The sequence below is a fragment of the Leptosomus discolor genome, chromosome 10 (assembly GCF_034619465.1).
Source record: "Leptosomus discolor isolate bLepDis1 chromosome 10, bLepDis1.hap2, whole genome shotgun sequence".
Lineage (NCBI taxonomy): Eukaryota > Metazoa > Chordata > Aves > Leptosomiformes > Leptosomidae > Leptosomus > Leptosomus discolor.
Genome location: NC_141400.1, coordinates 17,175,736 through 17,203,196, shown reverse-complemented (window position 1 = coordinate 17,203,196; position 27,461 = coordinate 17,175,736). Strand labels below are relative to the sequence as shown.

At 37.9% G+C, this 27,461-nt stretch overlaps 1 protein-coding gene across 1 annotated transcript in view; it reads left to right on the top strand.

Annotated features, from left to right (window-relative positions):
* Positions 1 to 27,461, top strand: part of SPOCK1 (SPARC (osteonectin), cwcv and kazal like domains proteoglycan 1) — a 311,125-nt gene that overhangs the window by 92,233 nt on the left and 191,431 nt on the right. The window contains exon 2 of the mRNA XM_086470913.1: positions 12,938 to 12,983. Coding sequence (XP_086327039.1) covers positions 12,938 to 12,983 — 46 coding nt within the window. The remainder of the gene's footprint in view (positions 1 to 12,937; positions 12,984 to 27,461) is intronic.

Genomic DNA, 27,461 nt, shown 5'->3' with positions numbered 1-27,461 from the left:
TAAGCCAGCTTCAGTGCAGGAAATGCTATGTTTTAATTAGCTGTTCAAACTCCATTGGATCTCCTAAAAAATGAGCAAGAGGTGCTGTTATTTATTTCCTCAGAAATCTCAAGCGTATATGATTTACCGATTTCATAGTGTTTGTGGAGATGAAGTTTATGGTGTGGATTTTGTAATGTTACTAGGTTTGAAATGTAATTTTCAATTTGAGCTTTCTTAGGTTATTAAAGCTGTTTTAGAGGACCTACAAATAGACATTACAGTTTTAATGTAAAAATTATTTTATCTGCCTTACTAAAACTGGTCTTAATTCCAGGCTGTATTGTAATGACGCTATATTGCCAGGCAATTTAGTATTTTAAATCTTCTGTTTGCACTGTCTCAACTCATATTTTTGTGGCTATATATTTTAAGGTGCTCTTAGGCTTAGGGATGTTTCAGAATGTTTTCTGTTAAGTTCCTCAACACCATCCAAGTCCTACTCTTATTCTGGTTTATACAACGAAGAGAAAAAGCTACTACCTGCTTTCCCTACACTTCTGCAGTTGAGGAAATCACCTTCTTAGGGCACAGTAGCAGGGAGTTTTGCCTTCAGTGGAAGCAGAAGGGAGATAAAAATCAGGGAAAAGAGGATGCTTGGGTGATGTGAAGATAATGCTAAATCTGTGTCTGTCTCCAACAACATGTATTCAATAAAAGTGAGGTTGAACCATTTTAGGACACTTTTCTTAGAGGGTGGATGTCCATCTCATTCCCTTTGGTAAAATCTGTTAGGACGAGCTACTGTCTAAGCCCAATCCTGTATATATTGAAAGAAATAGAAGTGTGAGTATATCTCAGCTCTTAGCTTGATCAATACTGGTGTTTATTAATGAAATCTGCATTATTAATTTGCAAGTAAAACATCTTGTTTTGCTGGAGATTCTCAGAGCTTTCCACTGCTTGTAACACTCAATAAATAAAGTCAAGGCTTTGGCTTGGCAGCATGAAAAGTGTTTTATGAATAACACTTAAGGCATGTGGTCATTACTCAGGTCACTAAAGAAATAAAGAAACAAAGATTTATCCCCCCCAAATGCGTAGATCAGTTGTAAAGCATTTGCCTCAAACCTTTTTGTACTACAGTCCGTGGAAACAAGAAAAAGGTTAGTTAAATTTGTATGGTGTTGAACAGAAAACAGGTTTACTGTTGAGGTTTTCTCACTAGGATCTTAATAGATGTGTGAAATTCATACTAATGTGTGTATGCATGTCTGTTGGAGGGAGGGTTCAATTAGAGCATGTTTCTGGAGATCCTGAGCACATTTACTTAATAATTCTATATTCTGTAGATGCAACTGCTCTCTAAGATATATATTTCCTTTGATTTTACATCTCTAAGGTTTGGAGATTAGTTATACTGCATGTTTGAACTATTTTCTCAGTTGTTAGAATTAAATAGCTAGTTGTACTAGACCTCAGGTGTAAAATTAGAGCTGATCAAAATTCAGATGTTCTCTTGTGCCTAAAGAAGTCTTTATGACCTTCAGTACTCTTCAAGTGTCTCTCAGTGCTGGTTTTTTCAGGTTCTATTCTTTGTTAAAATACTGATTTGATTTGCTTTAGACCCATTTTATGATTTAATCCCTTTAACAGTGAGCAACTGTAATGTCTAGGTATCAGGAACTTCTGTTTACAGCAGAACAGTTCAAAACTGTCTTTTTGAGATCTGGAAGTGATATATTCTCTTGAGCCATGGCCACTTGGTTGGAAGATTCCTGAGACACTAAAATAAAGTTTTGCCACATCTTACTTTCTCACGTCATTGTTCATTCCATGCCGTGCCACAATGCATACTGACCTTTTATCACTGACACACACAGGCGCATGTTCTGGCAAGTTCAAAGGTGCATTATATCTCCCTACAGGGGAGGCTTTCAGATGTCTGCCCTTGATCCAAGAAGCATGCTACTGTGAAAATGAAATGTCACTTAGTTGTCTCAATTTAGTCAGGAGAACTTAGCTTGAATGTTGCTTTATCGTCATAAACACAACTGTGGAAGCTTAATACAATATATATTCCATATTTTTAATTTATCCTTTTCTGAGCAGCTCTGAACATGTGTCAGTAATTGACGATGTTCCCACCAAATATTGTTTCTGGAGTGTGTACTGTGTGAAATTCCCCACGTACACAATTAAGAATTTTAAATGATGAATCAAGCCAATGAAAATGCAAACAAAATGTTCACAGTTTCTGAAATAGTGTAACACCAGTGTATTGTGTTTGAATCTTTCTGCTTACTTCTTTGTCATGCTTCTGAAGCAAAATGGAAATACCATCTGAGGATAGCTGACATAATGATGTTAGTGCGTCGACTGATGACTGGTACTATGATGTAGTAGTATCTGCGACAGTACTTTCCTACTTTTGGGGTGAGTAGTTCTAGGCCTACTGTATTGGGTATGAGGGGGTCACTGTCTCCCTCCTTGAGGGGAAGATTCTAAGGTGGTTGCAGTGGTCAAATGGAGTAAAATCTTTATCCAGTAATAATGACATTGCCTTTGCTAGCTAGGCCTCTTGCTGGCAAATAGAGGTGTGCAAATTAAGCTGTAGACCATCTTTTTCATGGGAAATGTAAGTGGAACTCCAGCTTGACTTTTGTGGCTTAAAATGTTCTGCATGGATCTGAAGTTGCCTTTGGACAGCGTTCTGTGGAATTCTTGAGAACAAATTATGCACAAATTGGGCAGTCAGGTGCTGTCTTCTGCTAAAATAAAATAAGATCAATGAATATGGAAATTGTGGTACTGTGGACGCTAACAGCCTTGGCATTTAAATCCCACTGGAGCCATTACTGCAGTTTAGCTATCCTTTGCCTGAACTAGAATATTTTGTTTCTTTGGCCTTTTTATCTTACTTTTTTCTTCTTTTTTATTGATTATTTGAGCTAAATCTTTTGAAATACCTTTCCAACAAAAACTGTTTCTCTCCAAAATACTGCTCCTTCAACTCGATGGCAAGTAGCAATCATTTATGAAAAGTAACTTTTTGTTATTGTTACTTTACAGCTGACACAATAAATGAGTTTCTTAATATTCAGAATAGTCTGTTGTATTTCATCAGTTTAGTAGATTAATGAGGTACCGTCAGTAAAATGTTACGTTCATGCACCTCCTATGATTTTTCAGGAAATGGATGGAGGTAACACAAGTCTGTCAGTAACGAAACAGTCACAAGAGACTTTACTTGAATCCACCAGCCCTGACTATCACAGAAAACCTCATCACACGATAGCTTTCATAAACTGATCGAGGTATTTATAATAGCCTACTGTATGTTCAAGTTGTTGGTGATAAAGTGAGGAACGCTTTCTTGGGGGGGGGGGGGGCGCAGTATTTCTGTTTGCAGCAGCTGCTGCAAGTCTTCAGCTGTTTTGTTTCCATTAAGGTTGCTGTCAGTTTTGTGGAATGATTTTTGATGTTGTGTTCTTTTTTTTAGAATGGATAAAATGCCAGAGACAATTAACAAAATGATACTATAAACTGGAATGGAAACCGCACATTCGTAATGGCTCACAGGGTTTCTGATCTGAAAATGTGTGCAACTGTCACACACAGTCAGCAACTGGTTATTTCACAGACGAGTTGACCATGACTGCTTTTGCCTGATGCAGTTCTAAGAAATTTAAAATACTGGCTAGAACTGGCTGCGAAGTTGTCGTTTTCAACAGCAGCATGACTAGTTTGATTTCACCTTTTGCAGAGGTTTTTCTCAACAATACTTGGAGCTTGCTTTTCCTTGAAGCTACAAATGAAATACAAACCAACACGTATGTGCTCCCAGGGACAGTTCATAGCTCATAATTCAATGTAATTCATACAGTCTCTTTCCAATCATTAGTTATGCATTTAAAGAAGTAATTTTAAAGACTTAGGATGTAGTAACTAGTTTAACTGTCTCTATAGATCGCAGAAAATTGTGTTGCTAAATATAAAAACTTAGATAAGTTGATTTTATTCAACTGCTGTTTGCTCCTTTGTACGTTTTAACTACTGGGATTTGTATATCTAAGTGGAATATCTGTATGCTTTTATTAATAACTTTTATAACTTTGCTATTAGGACACGTATCACTATCTCATGATGAGATTATTCTCATAATGGTAAATTAAAAAAAAATCATGATTCAAAACAGATTTCTGAAGACTTCTTTAAAATAAAACATGAAATAACTATGTATTTAATGATTATGCAAATCATTATTCACTGTAAAGCAGTTCTCATCTGTGAAAGCAGTGGTAGTATTAGGATTCTTTTATGTGGAAGATACAAACCCCAAATGTTCAGCTAAAAAGGGACAGTAAATCTGTCACAAACAGCTACTGCAAATGTACTCTCAGAGCAACAAGGATACTGACAGTGAAGTAACATTGCCAATAGCTTTATAACCTTCAAGCTTAATGTGTTTGGCTTTCAAGCTGCCTAAAAACAATTGCTTTCTAAGTATGTAATTTGAGTCTTTGAATGAAAATTAAGATGTGGAAAGAGTTTAGTAGCTCTCCTTTCAAGGTATGTTTTAAATATTACATCTATTGACAATGTGATTTATTAACAATATTGTTCTCTATAGAGAGAGGACCTGCAGGAGGCCATTCTTCACCAATATTCTCAATAATAATCCTAGATAATGGCACAGTGGTTTCGATAAGTGGAAAACAAGCAAATGATCATGTGAGAAAGCAACACTAGGCCAGGTTCTCAACTTGTGAATCTTCAGTTCACAACGCGGGCACTGCTGGGTTTTTTTGTGCATTAGCTGGAACCGTACAAGGATCACTAGATTCAGTGAGTTAGCCAGTCTACCCAGTTGCTAGTTCATGCATGATGTTAGTTCAGAGATCAGAAATAAAGCTGCTTTAAGGAATTCCACCTGGAAGGAGGGTGAACATATTTCTGTAATCTCTGGCTCTGTCGCTGGGAACCCTGACTGAAGTTTGGAAGCTGAATCAACTGTGTTTGTTCTGGGAGATGGATGGAGAGTTCTGGTTAAGTAGCAATTTGTGTAAACATGCTGTAGGCATCAGGGTGTACTAGGACAGTGACCAAAGAAATCAGAAATCGAGTCTCTGGGACCAAATGCCAGAGAGAGCAGGGCCTTACAAATTTCTTTAGGGGTCGGTAACTATTGAGCTTCACTGCAGATTGCCCCAGGATTCGATTGCCTGAGGAAATTGTTTCAGCTGAGATGGTAAATCATCACTACACCAGCTCTCATCCTCAGGCCTTGTTAGAACTATTCCATTGCCTATCTTCCCTCCATCCTAATTCCTCCCTCCCTTTGCTGCCTCTCTGATAGCTGCAGTAGTGGAGACTCTTTGCAAAGGTCATGGAAGGGGAACTTGTGACTAGAGAAAAAAATGCAATGAAGGTGACTCTGCAGTGCCTCTAGGACTGTTCTGTGTGGCTGAGGCACTCTAGCTAGCGAGTATGTGTTGTTAATTTACAACATAAGCAGCCAAGTAATGTTCTGGTTTTCAATCCAGTCTTGGAGTTGTAGCATCTGTGGCAGTACGGCACATCCAACGCAACAGGGATCAGTGAGCCATACCTTGGGACACTCCTGAGTTTTACCTTTTCTGGGCTTGTTAGAGCTTTACGGCTTGCAGCAAAATCTGACCTGGCTGGTGGGACATACTAAAGTGTGAAAAACTTGATGAAAGTAAAGTTAGAAAGAATTATTTAACTCTAGGCATGGATGACAGGCTTTTTAGTGCACGGTAATGAGAGGAAGAGTTCAAGCAGAAGTGATAATGTGTTTCTAAAGTTAGTCTCCTAAAAAGGCCAGCAAAGAATAACCAAACCAAGCTTGCTTTTTTTTTTTTTTTTTCCCCAGTTTTAGGTTTTTCAGCACAAGCTACTGTAGTCAGTTGTGTAATTGTTCCAGCCACCCAAATATATCAGCTGCGTATGCTGGCACAGTGCTGTGCTGCAGCAGCTATATAGCTTCTGGCTCACAGCTGGCCCTCGTTCATCCTGCTTAAAGCACAAGCAGAGTAAATGAGCATCTGTTTGCCCTCGACATTGTAGACATACCCTCTGGCTTCGTTCTTAGGGATCAACAAAGATTGGCTTGGGTTTTTTACGAAATATTTTTAATTCTTAACTGTATTTTTCTTTATACCAAAAAAAACCCCCAAAAAACTAAACCCATAAAAAATCCCCAACCCAATACAGCAGCTGGTAAAGGCCATATGATTGAGTTCTAAAGAATGAGAATTCTTGTTCTGGCTTCCATGGGCTCAGTGGTAACTTATTTTTGAATTTTTTTACTTTTTTTTTTTGTTTCATTTCTGAAAATTTTACTTCTCCAATAACTTGTTGTAAATGTGGGTAAAGAAAGCCTATGTTGAAAGTTCTGCTTACCACTTCCTTAAAAAAAAAAAAACTTTTAATTTATGCAAATAAAAAAAAAAGTAACTTTCTAAGGCATATTAAGCAGGAATTTTTTTGCACATTAGTGGTATCTGAACAAAAAGTACATGCGCTGAGAGTTTGAGTCTTATGGGACATCTGAGGTTGTAACACATGGTCAAGGAGCTTTTCTATGCCATACATACTGAGGACTTATTTGGATATGTATTTATGTACTTTATACTGCTATTAATAAACAGGTATTAATGTATTTAGCATTATATACAAGTCCAATGTGAATCCTTTATGCAATTTAATTCTGAGCTAAAGCATTTCATTATCTTTTTATTAATGACTTAGCTACAGTATTCTAGAGAGGTCCTGACATCCTCAGACCTTTCATTACATGTGGTACTACTTCAGTCTGAAATGGTTTCTTTTGAATTCACAACTTAATCTTGCTAACTCTTAAAGTAAACCCCTACATTCCTGGCCTTTCTGGCAAATTTATCGCTAAACTTTTCAAAAGTTTCCCCTGCCGAATTTGAAATGAAATATCCACAGCACAAGCACTACTAATTCACTAAGCAAAAGCGTCCTGTTTGGCTACATATTCTCTGATTCCCGGGGGAGAGCGAGCAAGCTCAGAGGTGGTTAGTGGTGTCTTAATGTGCTTCAGAGTCTAGAGTCAGCTCTTGGCACTAGTGCCAACTGCAGGCACTTGTAACCATTGGGAAATCTGTATTCGCTAAGGCAATCGGTGGATAAAATATTTTATCTTCCTCTTAAATAAATAAATAAAGGGTAATTTGCTGACACAAATGATTTGCTTAAAACAGGTAATAGACCTTGGGGAGATATTTATGACACAGTCTAGATTGACTTTAGCAAGCAGCAGCTGGTGCTTTCACACTGCTCGATGTTGGAATGGTCTTACGTACTGCAAGGTAGAGAGGCAGAAAATGCAGCTGCATCTTTCTGGAGCTAATTTTAAAAAAGTGATGAGCTGGTAATTACCACTTTTCTCAGCTGGTCTTTATGAGGGTAAAAGGTTTAATCATAGATCAAAGGTGGAAGAGGAATATACTAAGCAGGCTGCAAACCCCTGGTAATAAATGTCCCTCCTGGAGACACTTAGAAATTTAAGCTCTAGTTGACTGGGAGGAGCTTGGACTGAAGATTACCTCCAAAAGGTTGAGAGCCCTTTGTGTATGTGTTTCCTCAAGAAGGCTCTGTGATGAGGGTTTTGAGATGGCTGTGTACACTGTGGGCTCATCCAGTGCTGTGTGATCTTCCCAGGCCTTGGGGGAGGAAGCTGAACTGAGCTCGTTCTGAAAGGTGCAAAATAAAGGGGATTTTCTGTGGAGATTTTTCAGCCAGCATCTGGTTTCTGCTTGATTCATACAAGTAACTTATAAGCTCAATTAATGCAACAAAATATAAATATTTATGCACCCATTTAGCTAATGTTTGGCTCTATTTATAAATGAGAGCATCTTGCAACAGCTTCTTTTTGACAAGTAAATAAAATAAGTGTAGAGAGTGCCTGTGTGTTAAATTAACCATGTTTCATTAACTCTTCCAAAATATCAAGTGTTAGGTAGTAACTGAATGGAAGAGTGGCAATAGAGTAGGTTTGGTGGGAATAACTTAAACTTCAGGAGGACGAGAGGCTGTTGTTTACTTTCTTAGTTGGATGGGGCAAAAAAGGATAAATCTGTTTGGTTTTACCGTTAATTTCAGTTTAACTGTATTGTTGTTGTACCGATATGGAGGGTAATAGGAGACAAAAGCAGTCACACGTTAATGTGCTGGTCATGGGGTCATTTTCTGTTTCCTGACTTCTCTGATATGACCAGCAGGAAATTGTGTCAGAGCCAGGTCTAGTTCTAGGATTGATTTTTGTGAATCAGAACCCAGTCTATGAATTTTGATGAATCTATGGATTCTGATGAATGAGATTTTTTTTGATAGTTCTGCCCATAAGAAAGCTTTTGTATTGAATGGTAAAAGAATATTTTGCTCTTGTTAATAAATAATAATTTGTTTTGCATGGTATAGCAAAATGGCTTTAAATCACTTCAAAATATGTTTTATCTCATCTCTTGATTGCTCAAATCAAATTAATAAAGATGCAAAAAGAGCTGAGGCCCAAGTCTAGCAATTTATATTTGCTTTTCTAAAATGTTTTCATTTGTTATGATCATAACTTATTTCTCACTTAAATTACCTGAGGGTAAAATCTTGCAGCAGCATTCCATGATGGTAAGTGATGAACAGATATAGAACTGAAAAGGCAGCTCCTGTCCCAAGTGTTGCAATTGAATTAGGTCAAGGGATGTCAAAAGTGAGCTGTTCTCTCTGTGAGGGACCATCTCCGGTAACTGGCCTTGCTGTCCCAGCTGGACGTCTGTCCTAGGTGGGCAGTAGACTTTAAAAGGGAGCTGAAAGGAATCTTGCCAAAGGCTTCGTCCTGCCCCCAGTGAGAACAGAACAGAACTCAAGATTTCCTCGTGAGCTGGGTTGGGGCCAGTTTGACAGATTTCTTTTCCTGGAAGTGAAAGCTGAGTATTTACCTGTGACGTGAGACTGAGTCCCTCAGGCTCCTGGAGTCACAGGACTTGCTGTAAAGCTCCGTGCCATTCCCTTCAGTGTGTGTGTGCTCTGTGAGAGGGATAGGCAACTTCTAGAGTTTGGGGTTCGTGTTTATTCCTGGCTGTGTGCAAAGGCCAAGCCAATACATCACGTTCATATAATGCTGGGTTGAGCTAAGGGAGTGAGATCCAGTCTTGGCTTGTGGTATCAATTCTTCTCTTTGCCTGCATGATTTTAAGTGTGCAGAGTCCTTCAGTTAATTAAAAGATTGACTTAGTCATATGCAGGCACTGAACCATAGGCAAAACCTTCAAAGCGTGAATTCTATGCAAGGAGAAAGATAGTTTTAAATATTTGTTCATCAAAAATATTTCTCAGTTGCTGTCACTAGTTATATTGAAGTGGATCCGTGCCTGGTTTTGCCTTCCCTTCGAAGTCCATCAAACAAATAGTCTTTGAATTCAGCTAGGAAAAAAAATTAAATTAATTCTCTCTTATATGAGGTATGTAACAGATGAGTATGTGGGAAAAACTTTCTGGTCTTTTTCTCAGCCAAAAGGAAATGAAAGTCCCTTTTTTTGGTGCTCTACGAGAGAGAAATGTGCTAGTAGAATGGCATTTGGCTAATAGCACAGCAGATGAAAACTGGGCCATGACAGCAAAGGTGGAAAGGTCAGAAAAGAGGTAGAGAAAATAATTTCATTTGGAAGGTCATCTGAAATAAGTGATTTCTCGTTTAAAAGGCTGCCAAGGAGAAAATTGATGAATGTTAATGTGTTTTTATATTGTTTTATTTCATTCTTTTTTCTTTTCTCATTTGTAATGCTTACGTATTCAGGAAGTTGAGGTAGGTTTTTCACTTTTAACTTGTAAATATCGATTGAGTGAATAAAAGTATTTACAACGTATCATAATTCATGTTATACTTTAAACTTATGATAAACTGTTAATATTGTTATAAATGAAATTTATTGATACATGTTAATTATTAATGTGTTAATATTGATTTATTAACATGTTAATAGTAAAATGGCAAAATAGTTTCATATGTTACAGCAGGCATAAGGTATTTTAAGCACATTAGTATATGTCCTGGTAGAAAGCCCAGAATTTCTGTGCAGTCATTTTTGTCAGGAAGGTGTTTTATTGAATGGGAATGTTAAATCTTATTAACCAAGCTGATCGTATTTCATATATCTATATATTGAATGATTACACCTGAAAATCAGTGTCATGTTTAGGCCCTGTATATTGCTGTATCAGCACGCTGGTGTTCTGTTGGAGGCAGTTCCAGTGAAATGATGGTATCCGTTCGGAGACGTTAAGAGTTCCTCCTCCTATCAAAAGTCATTTCAGGTTAATGTATAAATTTCAGCACCTTGCAGAGTACTAGCACAAAGCCCTCTCAGAGCTTTAGGTGGTATTTAAATGAGACATGGATTTTCTGCTCAGCCGTATCTACAGGGTGAATTTCACCTTTACGGTGCCATAACCATTCAGTTGCAGTTCTTGCTGGTATCAATGCTGAAGTGAAACTCTAGTGCTGTATTTTCTGTTGTCCAACTGCCATAAGTTATTTTGAACTGCAGTTGACTGTATTGCTTTAATGTATGTATAGTCATTGTTTACTCCTATAAATAATAATGAGTTTTATATATTGAAAATCTCAAAGGTTTTCGCTATTGTACTTCTTAGGAGTTTTTCCATATTTTTTCCTATGTATTTTCCTGTTATCATCGAGTAGTTTCAGGCATATTCTAAAATAAATATGGTTTCACTTTTCAAAAAGGAATACTAAACAGGCCTGCATAAAGGAGAAGAATAGGTTTACAGAAGCAATGGGTGTTTTCTAGGTTTTTTGTGAGGATGGTGCATTTTCTGTAAAATATGCCTTTGACTGAAATTGAGATACACCCCCTTTCCAATCGTTACTTCAAAACTGGTTCCATATGCCAACAGCATAAGAAATCTTTCTTGGGATTTGAATTATTTAACAGTTTCTGATGCTGAAAACCCAGCAGCAAAGCAACACCTTGGAAAAAGTGTAACCAGGCAAAAAAAGAATATTTTGTTGCTGGAAAAATATTATTCTGCTCAAAAAACTTAAAACCCAACACATTTTGAAAAGTGATTAATGCTTGGTGAGTTTAGCAGTACATCATAATCAATTACAAAGCATTGTATAACCATGAGGGGTTTTTTTGTATTAACAAAGCTGTGGAATTCAAAGGCAAGCCTGTGATTCTATTTCTGATGCCAAACCCTGTACTTCTGAAGGAAGAAGTCCAGATACTTTTGATGTATCTGAAATAAATGATGAATAATAATCTTTGCTGTTGTTGTGGAACATCATCACCGTCCATAAAGTCAGTATAGACACTGAGCATGAATATACTCGGAGAAAGAAAACACATTTCCTCCTGACAGTCTTGCAGAATTACATCCATCTCCCTTCGTTACTGGGAGCATTTGCCCGGCCTTGCCTGTCCCCGGAGCAGGCAGAGGAGAGCAGGGTAGCAGGGCACAGTTCTCCATGCTGGAAGTGTTGGTGCTTTCTGCTTCTCATGCTGGCCATAGCGTTCAGAGAGGACGCTCTGCTCATGGCAGAGATGCTATGTGGTGCATCTCCTGGTGTTCAGTGAGGGCATGGAGAGTTCCCCACTCCTCCTGGATCAGCCCCATGGGCTGTTCTGAACTCAGAAAGTGCTGGCTTCCAGGTCTCCAAAATATTCCGGGTTTGGGTGACTGGATAGCATGAGAGCATGTGAAATTCAGTGTACTGGAGATAAATGGTAAACAAAGCCCTGTGGAAGAAATAATTTGAGTGTCTTATTCACACTGATGGGTTTTCAGTTATCCTCCTGGCAGGAAAAAGAATTGTAGGTGTCATTCTGGACAGCTTGATAAAGACACCTCTTCAGTGGCAGCCCTCAAGAAATTAGCATAGAATACTGGATATATTAAAAGGGAAATAAAGATTAACATGCAGAAAAAATATCACAGTGTTTTAGAAATCTTCCATGCTTCCTCACTTCAAACATATTAATCTGTTGTTATCACATCCTCTCAAAGAGGACATGAGTAAGATATACAGAATATGCTGAAACTAAATATAACAGTTGGGCTTGAATCCCAGTTCTTCAGGACTAGGGTTGGTGGCACTGAAGTGGGGGAACCCTTGCCTTCAGGTAAACATTTGCTAAGTACATAGAATACAAATGGATGCAAAATACAGAAGAGTTTTCCATTATTTCTGCAGAGAAACTAATTTACAACAGAAGAATCATTGGGCCGGGCACTCTGGCAGTTCCTACCTTCTCCATTTTAAAGTCCAATCAGAATTATGCAAAACAGAGCCACAAGGCTCATAGCAGAATAATATCTTTACATCAGATTCAAGAAGATTTTTTAAATTTGATAGCAGGAACAAGTGACAAAAGTATTCAATGCAAGTGCTTCTGGATGTTACTGTACTTTAAGTATAATGCTTTTAATATTATTGCTGTATTTCTGTACATTTATAATGGTGTGATTTATATGTGTCCAAAGGAATATAAGTATTTACTTTGGTCGCCTCTTGCCGCACCAAGATGGTGTGGATCGTATTACATCATCTGAACAATATGCTCTTATCTTTGTTATCAAAAGTTGTAGACTGATATGAAATACTACAGAGTTATCAGAAAATATTTAATAATGGGCATACTTTGAAAAACAATTCAGAAGAAAAATTCCAGGTGCTGAATCCAAGGAGTTTTTATTCTTTAATTTCTAACCTGCATTTACTACTCTTCAGGACACAACCTGTTGATAGTTATATCTGGTTTGGGCTAAATAAGTTAGGATCAGAAGATGAGTTGATTCATTTGTAGTTTAGTTATGTAAAATTGAGCTGAAAAGACTGATTACATTTTTTCCTGAGTTTCCTTTTTTTTCCCTCCCCATTTAGGATGATTATTTCAGAAACTGGAATCCAAACAAGCCTTTTGATCAAGGTAAAGTTAATACACATTTTGTGGTTGTCGTGTTCCATTTTGTGATATCCCCATATACTTTATGCCTTTCTTCCTTCGTCTGTCCCATGCATCAGTGAAGAGTTATATTCGTACTTACGTCTCATTCCCAATTTAGTCACAGCTTGAGGTGGTTTATGTGTAAGGGTTTGACTCATCTCGGTGTTTTTCAGCCACATTTTTTAATCCGCATCCCTTCTAGTTTATATTCAATGATGATATATATGCTTAGAAAGATTCTCTGTAGCCATGAATCTTGGTCTAACATGCGATTTAAAACCGGTATCTCACATACATTTTCTTTCATGGTAAAAACTTTGCTAGATGAATGTCATAAATGTAATTACTGCATTTCCTAACACTCAAGGGGACAATTCTTTGAAGCCAGTTGTAATATATTAATTTCAGGGCTGTTTTTCAAAAGAAAAGGTATATGCTGCTGATTCAGATACAGATTCTGTAAATGACATTTTGCACTTTGTCTTGGTGAGTTGTTAAGTTGTGGCAGTATTTCAACCTTTCCAGGCCAGCCGCCAAAGGCTAGGAAGAGAAAATTAATAAAACTCTATCTGTTGTAACCAGGATAGCACTGGAAACAATAGCCACACCAGAAAAAAGAACTTCTATTTGACAACTTAAAAGAAATCTCAGATAGCAACTCCACATCAAACATTCTCTGTTCATAGGTAGCAAAAAACTTTTCTGATGGGGTGGTAAGAGACATTCACTCTAAATACCATAGATAAACATCACTGGAAACACTAGTAGCCCTGATGTTGCTGTGTGTGATGGGTTGTGTTTGATACTGAATGTCTTGTCAGTAAAAAAACTGCATGCAAAGAAATCTCAGCAGTCCATCTTCTGAAAGACAGATACAAAAGTGGTGCAAGATGATAGCATGCTGTGATTTTGTCCTTATAATCAGAGTATTGTACTTTAACTTTGCTATTTGTCACTCTGGCACTGATTCTGTGACAGTCCATACCGGACCACTCTCAAAAACTATAATGTGAAACCACTTGGGTGTTACATTTCATTATTTCTTAAAGCTTTCTAAAATGTGATTTGTTCAGGACAAATGTTAAAAATTACATTTTGCACAGCATCTTTTCATTTGGTAGAGGCAGTTCTCAACTGTTTGGTTTGAGGATGATAACAACACACAATATAAAGCGCAGGTCGGTTAGCTTCTGTTTGCCTTTCGACACTTGCTCATTTTTCCTGTTTGCAATGTTCAGTGAAGCTCATATAACCACTGCTTGAGAACATGTATGAGGCAACAACATCACAGCTGTAAAACCTCAGGTGGATGGTAGGCTTTTTCCATTGCTTTAGGCATTTTTAGGGTCCTGGATTTCTTTGACTGGCTTTGGTTCATTATTCAACATAATGCCTCTTAAATTGCAGAATGCAAGTGTCCTAGAGTTTTATTCATAATGGTATTCTATAAGTTTCAATCTACTTCTGCTCTGAAATTTTAAAATATGTTCTCCTAAAGTAATTTAGAAAGGAATGATCATGTACACAATAATAATTCAAATGAATTTCAGTCATGTAGATCCATTGCACAATCCTCCTCTCATTTTGATCCTGTATTCAAAGTTAAGTGACACTCAAGTGGAGCGTGAGACTTCCTTTGCCCTTCAGAATGTGAAGTGGCTATCTGGATATATAATTGTTGTGATTTTACATTCAGAAAAGGTATTCCTGCAACCAAATTGTTTAGGCAAATTATTGAGCAGGCAGGTAGCTTTTTTTTTTTTTTCTTAAAAAACAAACCAAAACAAAACAAAAACGAAAAAACAAACAGAAGAGTTCACGGTGAAACAGTTACTGTGGTGTACGCAGGAGGAAACAACAAACTGAAATGTATTTGGCCTTCTCCAAGCATGATTTGTGTCTGGTGTCACTGGAGTTTAACCAGGGGATAATGGTTAAAGAATATTAGATAATATTAATGTGGCGTAATTGCAGGAATTGCACAATAGTTTAATTTGTTGTTATTTTTTTAATAACTGCTTAAAAAACGAAAGCGAGCCATGTAACAGAAAAACATTTTGCCTCTGGAAATCAAATAGTATGAAATTATACTTGTGAATCATACCACAAAGGAGAAGAAAGAGTGAATCAGTTAAGGAGAAGGAAAAGCATGAACAAATGAGTGAAGGGGTAACCAGATAAATGACAGACCAGTAGAGGAGATGAAACCACAATGCTTTCTTTATTCACTTTCAGTTTGAGCTTTGGCAGTTATTTATTTTACAAACAGGATCATAAAAGGGAGCAGCTTTGCCAGTTGGAAATTTGAATCTTCAAAATTACTGTTTAGGTGAAAACACCCATTGGAAGTCTCTGCAGGTGCTTTTGAAAATTTCATTTTACATCTATTTCTATATTTCATGGTCAAACATGTCCCTTATATTGTCTGGAGGTAGCTTGTAGGACTGTCATTGGGGGCTTCTGCATGTTAGAGCTGAAGAGTGTAGATTCTCTGTCTTTATGGAAATGGAACTTCAGTGTCAAAGGAAAGGGAATGATGATGTTTTTGTCAAGGCATATATCCACAGAGATTTTCAAAGGCATTTGAAGGATTTAGGATTGCAAATCCTATTGACTTCATATGGAACTTAGCTCCTACCACTTTCAGAGGCCTTGTTGACCCTCTGTCTTCCCAAGAGGAAAAACAAAAAGATAAATCCTGGCAAAATATTGCAGAAAGGGTTTGAACTGACATGCTTTAAAACTGTCTTGTTCATTGTGTTACCGAGATGTCTGACTCTGGGCAAAACCACAAATCGTTCTGGAGAATCTAAAATCACATGTGGATACCTTGAAGCAGTACAAACAGTCGTACATCTGTTAAAAGATTCCTGCCTCCTTTCAAAGAAAAGGATCATTTCTCTTTCAGTGTAAAATTTCTCTAAGACTGTGGATAGCCTGTTGTCAGAAAGCAGAATGCAGACTAGGCGGTGCAGTCTGAGTGTGATACTCTGCCTTGCGCGGAGATCTGGGCACTGCTTTTGTCTCACTTAAATCTTACAAATGGATTTTATTTGCCCAATAAGTCTTTCTTTTTGACGAAGGGGTCACTACTCTGGGCTGTGGTAAAATTCACCCTGACTACAAGATTAAATTAGCCCCTTATGCCTTTCTGAGGAGATTTCTTACACAGGAAAATTACCTTAGAAAACTGTTGCTTAGTGTAGTTACATCTGCATGGAGCATGGGTCTTTAACCACCGACCCTGTGTTGTTGTCACCCAAAAAATGAAAAGGGAAATCACACTGTGTTGCTGCTTTGGGCCTTATGAATCAGATGCTGACAAGACTAATCCTCAGTTTATATATACATGCAGGTATATATGTATGTGTGCAAATGTATATGTACTATAGATATATGTATGTATAGAGAGAGTGAGTACCATTTAAATAGGAAGTGCTGACACAAAGGAAGGAAGGAATGCTTTCTTTCCCTTTTCCAGGTGTTTTCCACCACAGGTTTAATTTCAGTCATTGTCCACAGAGAGAAAAAAGAACAGTGAGAAGAATTTGTCCTAGATCTTTCATATGGTGCAAGCTGCAAGAAAATTGTTTAATCTGTCTTCAGTCTTTCCTTCTCCATTCTCCCTGCCCTGATGTTATTTTCCATGTTGTTCTTTTTGGCTTTGAGTTGTTGAGATGCCCCCTATGCTCTTGTATGATTTTGGAGATAGAAAAGATTTTATTTTGTATTCTTTGGGGTTCTTATATCCAGAGAACCTGTGCGGAACCTGTGGTAAGGAGCCCTAGCTTGCTCCTGTGAACTCAGTAGCAGCTCTGTGGTCTCACCACACAATTGTTATTTTGAGAAATATCCCAAAGGCAAATTTTAACCTCACACCACCAAGGTTCTTCCTACAGTAACTGAAGAGAAAAAACTTCTCCAGTGGGTGACGACTGTCTCCCTGGGTTGTATGGGAAATCTGAGTCTAGCATCACTAAGCTAAGGCTAACTTGTGTGAATACACACTCTTTGTGACACATTTACAAGTTTTTAATGTTGAAAATCTTCTCAATTCTAAATCTAAAGTTTGAGTATTGTAGTTGTGAAGTCTTTATATGGAAGCCAGACTGTAGAATCACGAGGAAGGAGCTGGGAGGGCAGAGTTTAGCAGTAACTGAGGTGGCTAGTACCTGCCAGAAGTGATCTCACAAAGGCAGCTGGAGGATTCAGTATGTTTAACAGATTTAAAAACCAACAGTAGTCAAAGGTTTTGAAAACCAGCAGAGTTCTGCTTCTAGGCTTATACTTCATTTGCATCTTTTAGAGAAGAATCTGCTGAGTCCAACCAACTCTATATTCTTTTCTGAAAAAAAAAAAAAAAAAAAAGAGCTAGCTTTGTTCAGCAGATTGAATTATTTAATTATGCATTTAAAAATAGCAGCGTAATCAAACTGTCTGCTTTCTGCTTACAACGTGGAGAGAAATACCTGCATGTATGTCTCAAGAAAAGAAATACCTTGTTTTGTAAAAAAGCACACATGACTTTCACGGAAACAACCCCGAGAGAGTCACAAGAGGTATTTTTGCATAACATGCCTTTTCAGGGGAAGTCAACTTGAATGGTTCAGCTGTGTCTCGGAGGGTACTTGAGTGATCAGAATTTATTTTTAGCCTAGCTACCAGCCCAGCTTTTTATTCATTTTGAACCCAGGAGAAACCAATACAAAGGTGAGCATCTTGCCGACTGAGCCAAGCTAACAAGGCATTTGGACCACAGAAGGCAGGAGAGCATATAGCCTGAAAATGATTGTTAGTCATTAATATTGAACTCAATTCTGTCAGAGTTGCAGAAGAGTGGAAGGGGCAGGTTAGAAAGGATTTTAAAATATGAATCAAAGGGTTGTGTTTCTTTTTCTGACAAGGTCATTTGAGAGTTCTTAAGGAGCTTGACGGCTAACTTGACATACTTTCCTAGTCTTCTCTATCTATACTGGAGAAAGAAAAAAGGGAATTGGCGAAACAGTTTAGCATAATATTCTCAAGTTAGAGATTTTGGTATGGTAATTAACTGACTCTGATATTCTGCACCTATTCAAACTTGCCAGAAAATTAACTTATTAAGACTTCATGTATTATTATAAGTGAAAACTGTTAAATAAAAAAATAAGTTTAAGTTATTGAAAATTTCTGCTAAAAGCCACCTCTCAATAGCTGTAGTAAATTCTTCTACAGACAAATAGAGGTTGTTAATTTTTTTGGTAAGATGCACAAATAAACATACCTTTCATTAGGGTTTGAAGCTGCTGGAAACATTTTGGAATGGTGTCCAATTTGCTTGCCACATGGCTTTTTTTAAAGCATCGTTACCCAGAACATAGGAATTTCAAGTAATGGGATGCACTTTATTTTGCAGGTACATAAGCTCTGAATCAAAAAATATTTAGACCATTTGAGCTGCCATTATTAATAACAACAAGGCTGTAGAAGGACACAGTAAGAGGGAGAAAAAACTTGATTCTGTTGTAGTGCTGAGCTTTTTCTCCAATCTGTGCCTAAAACCCTCCACTGAACTGTGGAATTGTCTGTTCAAGTGGGTGCAAGTCTTACCCTTTCCATTTTGGTTCTGTCACTGGCAGATGATTGCAGTGGCCTGAGCTGGCCTGAGTCTCCTACCTCGACCCTGCCTTCTGCACTGAGGCAAAAGGACTGACTAGAAACATGCTACAGTTTTATCCATCGCTGGTTATAGCAATCCCGAGTGTTCCAAGCTGCTGGACTTCTCAGGAAAAGAAGCTCCTGATTAGATATAATCTAAGCTTTCCCCCATGTTTTCCAGCCTTTGTCTTTATTTTCACATCCTTTGTCTTTATTTTCACATCTTTATTCCTAATCCCCTTCGCCAGTAACTGAGAAGTCTGGACAGAGATGTTATTCCTCAGAGTTTTCATTATCTTCTCTGGGGAGGAGGGGCGGGGGGATTAAAAAAAAATTCCAAAGTTCCTCTTCCACTGTGTGAAAATCTTCATCTGCCTGGATCGGACCTAGCAATGACTGACTCTAATGTCAGACATGCTCGTGCAGTTGACTGTCATGATTAATTACAGACATGAACTCGATCATTTCAAAGAATTCCCCTTGAGCACTAATGAAAGTCTGAACTGGCAAAATACCCTCACTTTTGAAGAGGAAACAGGGCTTTTGAGTGGACTGCAGCCTCCAGCATAGCATAGCCTGTGGCTTTCGCAGTCCAGTAGCCCCACAGAAGTGAATTTGTCAAATTTAGAGCTTTATATCTGGAGATGGATGTATTCGTATTCATGCTTCCTCTCTTCTGCATTGAATTGTACCTATGTTTTTCCAGTGTCTAACTGGCAAATCCAGACTCTGGAAATGGCCTCCTGCAGCTGTGCAGAATAAAGTTTGCCTCAAATTCATAAGCCTTCCAAAACAAAAAGGGTGATAATGGGAAGCCTGTGATGCAGAATGAAAATCATAGAACCTGCAATTATTTTTGAACATGTAATTTTCTCTTAGCCCAGTTAAGATGTTCTTTCAGAAAAGCATGAATAAATTCCTTTCAGAGAGTTGTTTAATACTGTACACATCTCTAGCCACAAATGTATGTTAGTTTTATAATAAATGTTTTCTATTACTGTGCCTCAGATGGCAGATTTCAATTGAATAACTTATTTTGCAATTTATTTTTTGACTGTGGTTGAATTAGTTTGAGAGGCTTATTCGTAGGACAACTGCACATGAATTATGTTTGTAAATCTTCAGTAAATCAGTACATTTTTAAAACATGCTAACTGAATCAACAGAAAACAATAGCTGAGATGCAGCACATGAAATATACTATCGTCTATCAAATGCGTTTCGAGCACATATGGCTGCTTATATCCTCCAAGCAGATGTATGCAGTTCACTTGGTGTGCTAGAAGCATAATATTCAATTCCTTATAAGCTTGTAAGCAACCAATTTTGTCATTAAATATGGCCAGAAGTGACAGAGATGGGGTCCCTGTCTGTGATTGTATTATGGCTGACGTGCTTTGAACTGAGACAGTGATCGATAGGTTGCTTGTCTAGAATTTTATTAGCACTTGGGGAGCACTTGTTAGTTTTGTCAATAACGGTGCTGGCTTTCTCTTAATATCCCTTACTTCATTGACTGTGAAGCAGACGTGATTTTTAAAGGGAAATTCATGCCTCCCCCATGCTCATCCATCTCCTGTTGAAGTAAATACGTTTTTGGGAGTATAGGCCCAACCCTGGTCTCATTGACATCACCTAATGAGCAGGGGTTCCTTCCCTTTGCTTCAGTTCGGTATATAGGAATTAATTTTTGGAAACCTACCTAAACCTTTAAAAATGAAATGTGTTTGGAAAATACATGCCTGCAAAGCTTCCTTCCTTATTTGCTGTAAGGGAGACCCCAGTGTATTATTCAAACTAGCTGCTTCGGTTTGTATTCTGATTTAACAAGGCCAAACCAAACAGTGGCAAAGTCTCCAGCTTTGAAATATTATTTGATTTCAATATTGGATGGCACATCAGTAGATTTATACTGCATGTCAGTGTGAGTTTTAAATCACTAGCCAGTCAGAAGAGTAATTTGCACAGTATTTAAACATGTTTATATGCTTGTGAGCTAATAGGTGATTACTAACTGTCATTTTATTCTAATTGAAAAACAGGAACTCCTGTGGAGAATGAAAATAAAAGGCAGAGTGACAATGGCCGTAAAAAGGTATAATGCAGGATTTTTAGGAAGCAAAGAACGTCAAAGTAAAGACAAATTATTTCAAAATCAAATTTCAGTAAACTGAGAATTGCTAGGGCAGAAATTGAAGGAAGAAAAAGTAGGAAAATTGGCATTTTCTCAGTGTAAAGGGCACAAACACAAATTATCCAAAAGCCAAGAGCTTGGTTAATGACGAGGCTCTTGGTGACTGCAGAGGCAAGAAGTTACGTAAAGAAAGTGCCAAGAGGTTGAGCTCTTAAGGGAGCCCCAAACTCAGAACGCCAAGTATGGAATGAGATGTTTGGGCAAGGATTTAAGAATAATGGTTTTTTGCAAGTGTATGAGAAGGAAAAGAAAAAGCAAGAAAAATGATGGCTCACTGCTCAGTGGAGGGAAACACTTACATAAAGGCATTGCTGAGAAGGCCAAGGCAACATTACCTGTCTTTGCTTTGGCTTTCACTTTAAAGGTCAGCTGTGACCAGGTGGCTGTCCTAGTTAATATCTTCAGCTGCAGTGTAAGATTCTGGATTAGGGAAAGAACAGGCTTCAGTAAATTAGATGTTTGCAAATCAGCTGGGATTGATCTAAGGTTTAAGTGAATTGGCTAAAATATTTTTCAAGATACTAAAAGTTATCTTTGAAAATTCATAAAATTGTAGAAAACTTGGAAAGGTCAAGTAGTGTGCGTATTTTTTAAAGTTAAAGGAAGAAAATAGGGAATTGTATCCCATCAGTTGAACCTGCAATCCTGAAAATAATGTGCTAGAATAAATATTAAAGCAAGTATTTGTTAGCATCAAGAAGATAAGGGGATGAATAAAGCTGCTATGGATGTCAAGCTAAACTAATTTTCTTCCGTGACATTTACAGGCCTTAAGACTCAGGGATAAGCTTGCAGTATCATGTATCTTGACTTTAATAAGGCTTTTGACATTGGCTTACATTACTGTCTTATAAGCAAGTTAAAGAAATATTTTCTAAAAGAAATAATTATGAGGTAGATACAAAATCAGTTGGAAAACAACATTCTGTTAGTAGCTGTCAGTGGTTCAATGCCAAGCTGGAAGGATAAGTTGAGTAGGGTTTCCTCTGGGATCTATTTTGGGTCCAGTATTATTCACCATTTTCCTTAAATTGTAGATGTGGAAATTAGTATGCTTGTTAAATGTAGCACAGCAATAAAATTCACAGTTGCCTTAAGAAATTTAAATTATGGTCTGAAAACAAAGGATGAAGTTCAGCCTGGGCAAGTGCAAAGCTCTTTACTTAGGTAAGAATAGTCGTCTGCACAAAACAAGGTGAAAAACAATCGGATAGTAATAAATTCGGAGAAAAAGGATAGGGGGTTACAGTGGATTACAAATAGAACATGAGTCAATAATGTCATTCTGTTGCAAAAAAAGGCAAATGTTGCACTGGCATATGGAACTATGAGTAATCCTTCGGCTCTAGGCAGCACCCGTAAGACCTTGGCTGGAATGTGTTGTCCAGATTTGAGTACCAGGCTTCTACAATAGTGTGAATCAACGGGCAATTACCCAGAGAAAAGCAACAAATGTGAGCAGAATTGCAGAAAATATACTCTGAGAAGAAAGACTGAAGGAGAGGTTTTCTCATGTGGAGAGAAAACAAACAGAAACATAAAAAACCAAACCAAACCAAAAAACCCACACTAAAACAACACACAAATCCTATTTTCAAATACATAAAATTAACTGCAAAGTGGAGGAATTGTTCTCTGTCCATTATGGATATAACAAGGAGCAATATGTTTACATTGCAGCAAAGAAGATTAATTTTACCCTTTGTAATGACAGCAGCACTTAAGCATTGAGAGAGATATTTTAAAGAGGATGTAGAGAGTCTGTCTTTGAAGGTGTTCAGAAATGTGTTAGATAAATGCCTTGCAGATAGTGACACACTGATAGCCGATCTAGCTATGAGAAGGGGAATGGAATCAGCATCCTTCCCAGAATAGCCATTCTAGCCCTGTGATTCTGTGATTGTATTTAGATTAATAGAAAACAGCTAATTTAATTGAAAGCACAGAAGAAATGCTGAAGAAGGTATTTTTAAAATAGATTTCCAGTCAAAGCAAAGAAGGGAAAATAAATGAATCATTGTCCTTGACAGGCATTTTGGCACCAACTGAAAAAAATACAGGTTCTCATTTGATGGGAGTAATGTGCATAAACTTCGAGATAGGTACTAGCCACGGCTGTCACAGGCTTGCAAACCTCCATGAATGTAAACAGGGACTGGCAGAAGGCAGCCCATGTTCCCTGTCTGCTGCTCCCTACCTCACCTGCTTTCTAATGTAGAGTCAGGAGGACTTCCTATGGATGATTCTGTACTTTAATATTAGTGGTTTTTTTCAGTCCAGGTGGGAATAAAGGTCATGATCTAAGTCTAAGGTTAAAGATTTAGGTGAAAATCAGTTAACTGTTGTCTTTCCATTCATTGGGAAAACATGACAATGCATGTGTATTTAGGAATTAAATCATCTTCTGCTATAAACCTAAGTGCCCAGGTCATCAAAACACCAATTGAATCACAGCTGGTTTTCATCCTGTTCTTGTTGCTTCAGATTAAACATATTTGCATAATAGAATATTATTTCTGCTCTAATCTGTTTGCTTGCATTCTAGCTTTGCAGTCGTTGGTCATTTGGAAAGTTACTTTAAACTGTAAAATGGTGCTAAGCAGGACAGAGCAAGATGAATAAAAAAGGTTTCATATTTATTCTGGTGGTGTTCCGCACTTTACATACATAGTCTTTAAAGTGTAGGGACAGGAAAGCTGTATCTGAAAACCCAAACTGGTCTTCCACTGTCCTTCTCGAAACCTCTGTTTGAGGATTTGATCTGTTTTATCTAGGGGAGGTTGGTGAGCAGCACTGTTGGCATATGTATGTGCATCCTTGCAGTGTCTCCTTAGCCGCTAAGTACAAGAGAGATGCACACAGATGAAGTGCTGCCCCAAAATCTGGAACTATCATGTTCGCTTTAACCGCAAGCTAAGACAGTAGAATCAAATCTGTAATATAAGTAGGTTCTGTTTCTGGGATAGCTTTAATTTGTAATCAGATCAGTTGAATCACTTAGTACTTCACTTGCCATCTTACCCTTAACAACAGATAAACAGAATTCTGTGATAAATGGGTGTATAGATAAGCAATTCTAGGGATCATTGCACATTACAGCAATCTTTAATGCAATGTAAATAAGTATTATTGTAATTATTTTAATGTGATATATCAGTGTGTTCATGGAGTTTCCCTTTTCCATTAATTACTAGTGGTTAAAAAAAAATAAATCGGAAAACGCATGTAGTGGTTTCTATGAGCAAATGTTTCTCTTTCCTGTAATGGCTTCAGCATCTAAGACTGCTTCTCTGTTCAGTGGGGACCTTTGTAATGACCTTTCACATTTAAAACCAAGCAATGACAGGTTGCTGACACAAGCTGCAGAAGTCTGTAAAACTGAGAAAGGGAAGAACCCCTGCTTTTCATAGTGTTAAATACAGACATCTAAGAAAAGATGTGTCTGCTGCTCTCTCAGTAGACTGACCATAAAGCTACCCAAGGAATCAGTGTTAGCTAAAAAAAAGCAACCATGATTTGTTAATTCTAATTAACAAATGTTTTTTATGGTTATAGTAAGTTCACTCTAACCCATAGGACCTATTTATCCTCAAAATCCAGGTTATATTTAGCTACCTCAAAGGAAAACATGGTGCAATAATTGTGTATTTCTGTAAGCAAGATTTCCATCTTTGATTTTATCAGTCATCACCACCTTGCATCCTCGACATTAATGGCAGAACTGCAAAATGTCCATTCTGCTGCAGGTGCCAGTGCATTTGTTTCTCTGCTTCCCTCCTGGTTTTTGTACAAGTGATGCAAGGGTCACATGATTGTTTGCAGTATGCCTTTAGAAAGGCATTATCTTTTTATTTAGTTTTTCAGGTAGCAGTGCTCTTTTTAAAGTTAAGCTTCTCAGCACCCCTTCGCTGTGGTGAATAGCCACAGTGAATATCCAGCTGATAGCCATTTATACAACCGAAAGCCAAAGGCTCTTACTTATCCTCCAGGTTGTCTTTGTTCGCTGTCTGTCTTCCACAATTGCTTACTTCAGTAGCCTTGAGTGTTTAGAAAAACCTGTGCTTAATTATGTGAGGGTTTTCTTAAATCTTGGGAGATTCTCAGGTTACTGACATAAAAATGCAAGGTTAAAAAAAAGTGTGTATCTCCAATAACACTGAGACTGTCTGTTCCTTCTGCATGCGCTGTGCATCAAGGGGAAGACTGCTTCTTCTGACCCTTCAAATTACACGTTTGCATGTGTCAGCTAAAATCTAACATTCATGATAGAGCCTGAAAACTCCACAGCAATCACACCTTTCTTTGTTTCTTTTCTTTTTTCTTTTTTTTTTTTTCCCTTTTCTTACTAGCATGGTAAGAAAAATCCTACCTATCTGAATATCCACTTGGGGTGACAACTTTTACACAGGTCAAACCATTTGAAATATCCAAGTAGAACCATGGAAAGCCATGTTCAAGTAAAGCCATGAAAAGCACAAGTCTATCTGAAAAATACCAGCAGGATCATATGTCCCAGTATCAGAAACATAAATATATTGGTCTTGGTAGTTCAAGGCATAAAGATCGTCGGTTATTACTTTTCATCTTTAGATTCTTCCTCAATAAAACTCCTAAATATGCCATTGCCATGAGCTGGGTATAGGCTGTAGTTCTCACTCCTAATTGCCTAACTTTGCTCACTGCTTCATCATTATTCTGTTGCAGGAAATGTGACTTGATATTTAGGCAAACATTTTTCATTTTCTTTGTTTCTCCTTCTGAGCAGCTTTTTCATAAAGTGGCACTTCCAGTGTATTTTCCTACAGAGGACTGTGCCAATAACATTTTTCCAATGCCTATAAATAAATTAAGTATACTGTGGCTTGAAAGAGAAATTGCTATCAGCTGGTGTTCTACTATCTGCAAAACATTTTATCTTCTTTCAGTTTCTATTACTTTGCTCTCCCTTTACCTTGTATAGGAAGTTGTATTCCCTGTTAGTGTCATGTGGTACATTTGTGTGTAGCGTGCTTGATGTATGGAACTATTGCAAACACCTAGTGCAAAGAGCTGCGCTTTTGAAATTGCATTGAAGATGAACTTTTTGACAGATGGAGCTGTTGATATGATTTGGAAATAAGCCTGTTTGTATCAGTCAGTCAGGTACTCCATTTTTCAAAATAGAAAAAAAAATAAAAGGTTTGAGATGAAAGAGAGGGGCCACCAATCTAGCAGGAGCAGAGAGCTTGAGCCCAAAAGGAGGAATACGCTCAAGAGCGATATATGTTGTTTTTATAAGGATACAACAAATACATTCCATTTCACAGGCTGCACTTTTAAACAGAACATAGTTGCTTAACTTCATCTCGTCTGCACAGTTACCTGAAAGCCAGGTGCCCAGCCTGAGGTGGTTGTCCGTTTTGTCTTTGGAGCAGACACTGGAGTAAGTGTTTCAGATTAGGAAGCCACTTTGAGGTCTAGCTAAGACTGATTAACTTTCAGAAGGCTAAAGTTGGATAGAATTGGACATTGCACAGATCCTGTCCAGGAAAGCAAGATATATATGTGCGTACCTCTACGGGTTACTGTGGTCTCAACTTCACCAGCGAAGAGATCGAAAGCATAATGGTTGTTAAATTTATGAGGATCCTGTCCTGGTTTTGAAGGTCAAATTGAACAAATTTTATGCTTGAAACTCCTTCCATGTTTTGTGGAAGAGATGACAGAGTCCAGGAGAGAAGTTGTGCAGGCTATTGTTGTAGTTCATTGTACGACCTTCCTTGCAGGAGGGCTGCTGTGGTCTGGAAGAGTCAGGTGGATTAGCATAGTGATGCCAACTTAGCTGTGCATCCTTGATTCTTTTCAGTTTCCTGCGTTCCCCTTCCTTCTGGCTTCCCTCCAGAGACTCCTCTCTCTGCGTCTCCCCAGAAATTCTTTGGTTCTCTTAGTTATCGGATGGGATAGACAACACCTCCTTAGCGACTGGTCCATTTTCTGATTTGCTGTTGCCTGTGTCGGTGCCCACAATGTGCTTGTTCAGGACACTTCTGAACATGTTTACACTTCTTGATGATTGTTTGCATAGTTTTCCTGTGCACAAAAAACCTATTCAAGGTTCATTCTGTTGTTTGGGTCAAGAGACGGCTCATACGTTGTCTACTTCTGCTGAAATATAGTCGGGTAAAGTTTGCAGGCTTACACCAACAGCTGTGCTAGTTAGACAGAACACATGTTAGTTTATACAGCAACACCAGATATTTGGAAATTGCTATATCCATGTTTCCTGAAATGGTAAACAACAACAAATTCTGCCAGGCTTTCAAACAAAGAGGAGTACTCAGAGGAAATGTGTGGCATTAAATAACCATGACAGGTGTCCCTTACCAGCAGGATTCTCCTGGAACACACCACTCTAAGCATTTGTGTCGTCTTTGTGAAGGCCAGAGTATCTGAAGATTACGTAGCTAAGAACATGGCAAAGCACGATTCAGAGGGAAAAAAGTGTGTTGGGGTGAAGGCTGCAGGAGCTGGAAATTTATGATAGAGTCACTTTTACTGTTTTCCTTTGAGTTGAGAGGAGATGAGGAAGAAACAGAGCTGAGAAGTTAAAATTAAGTATGCGGTAGATGATGCTTAACACTTTGAAAAAG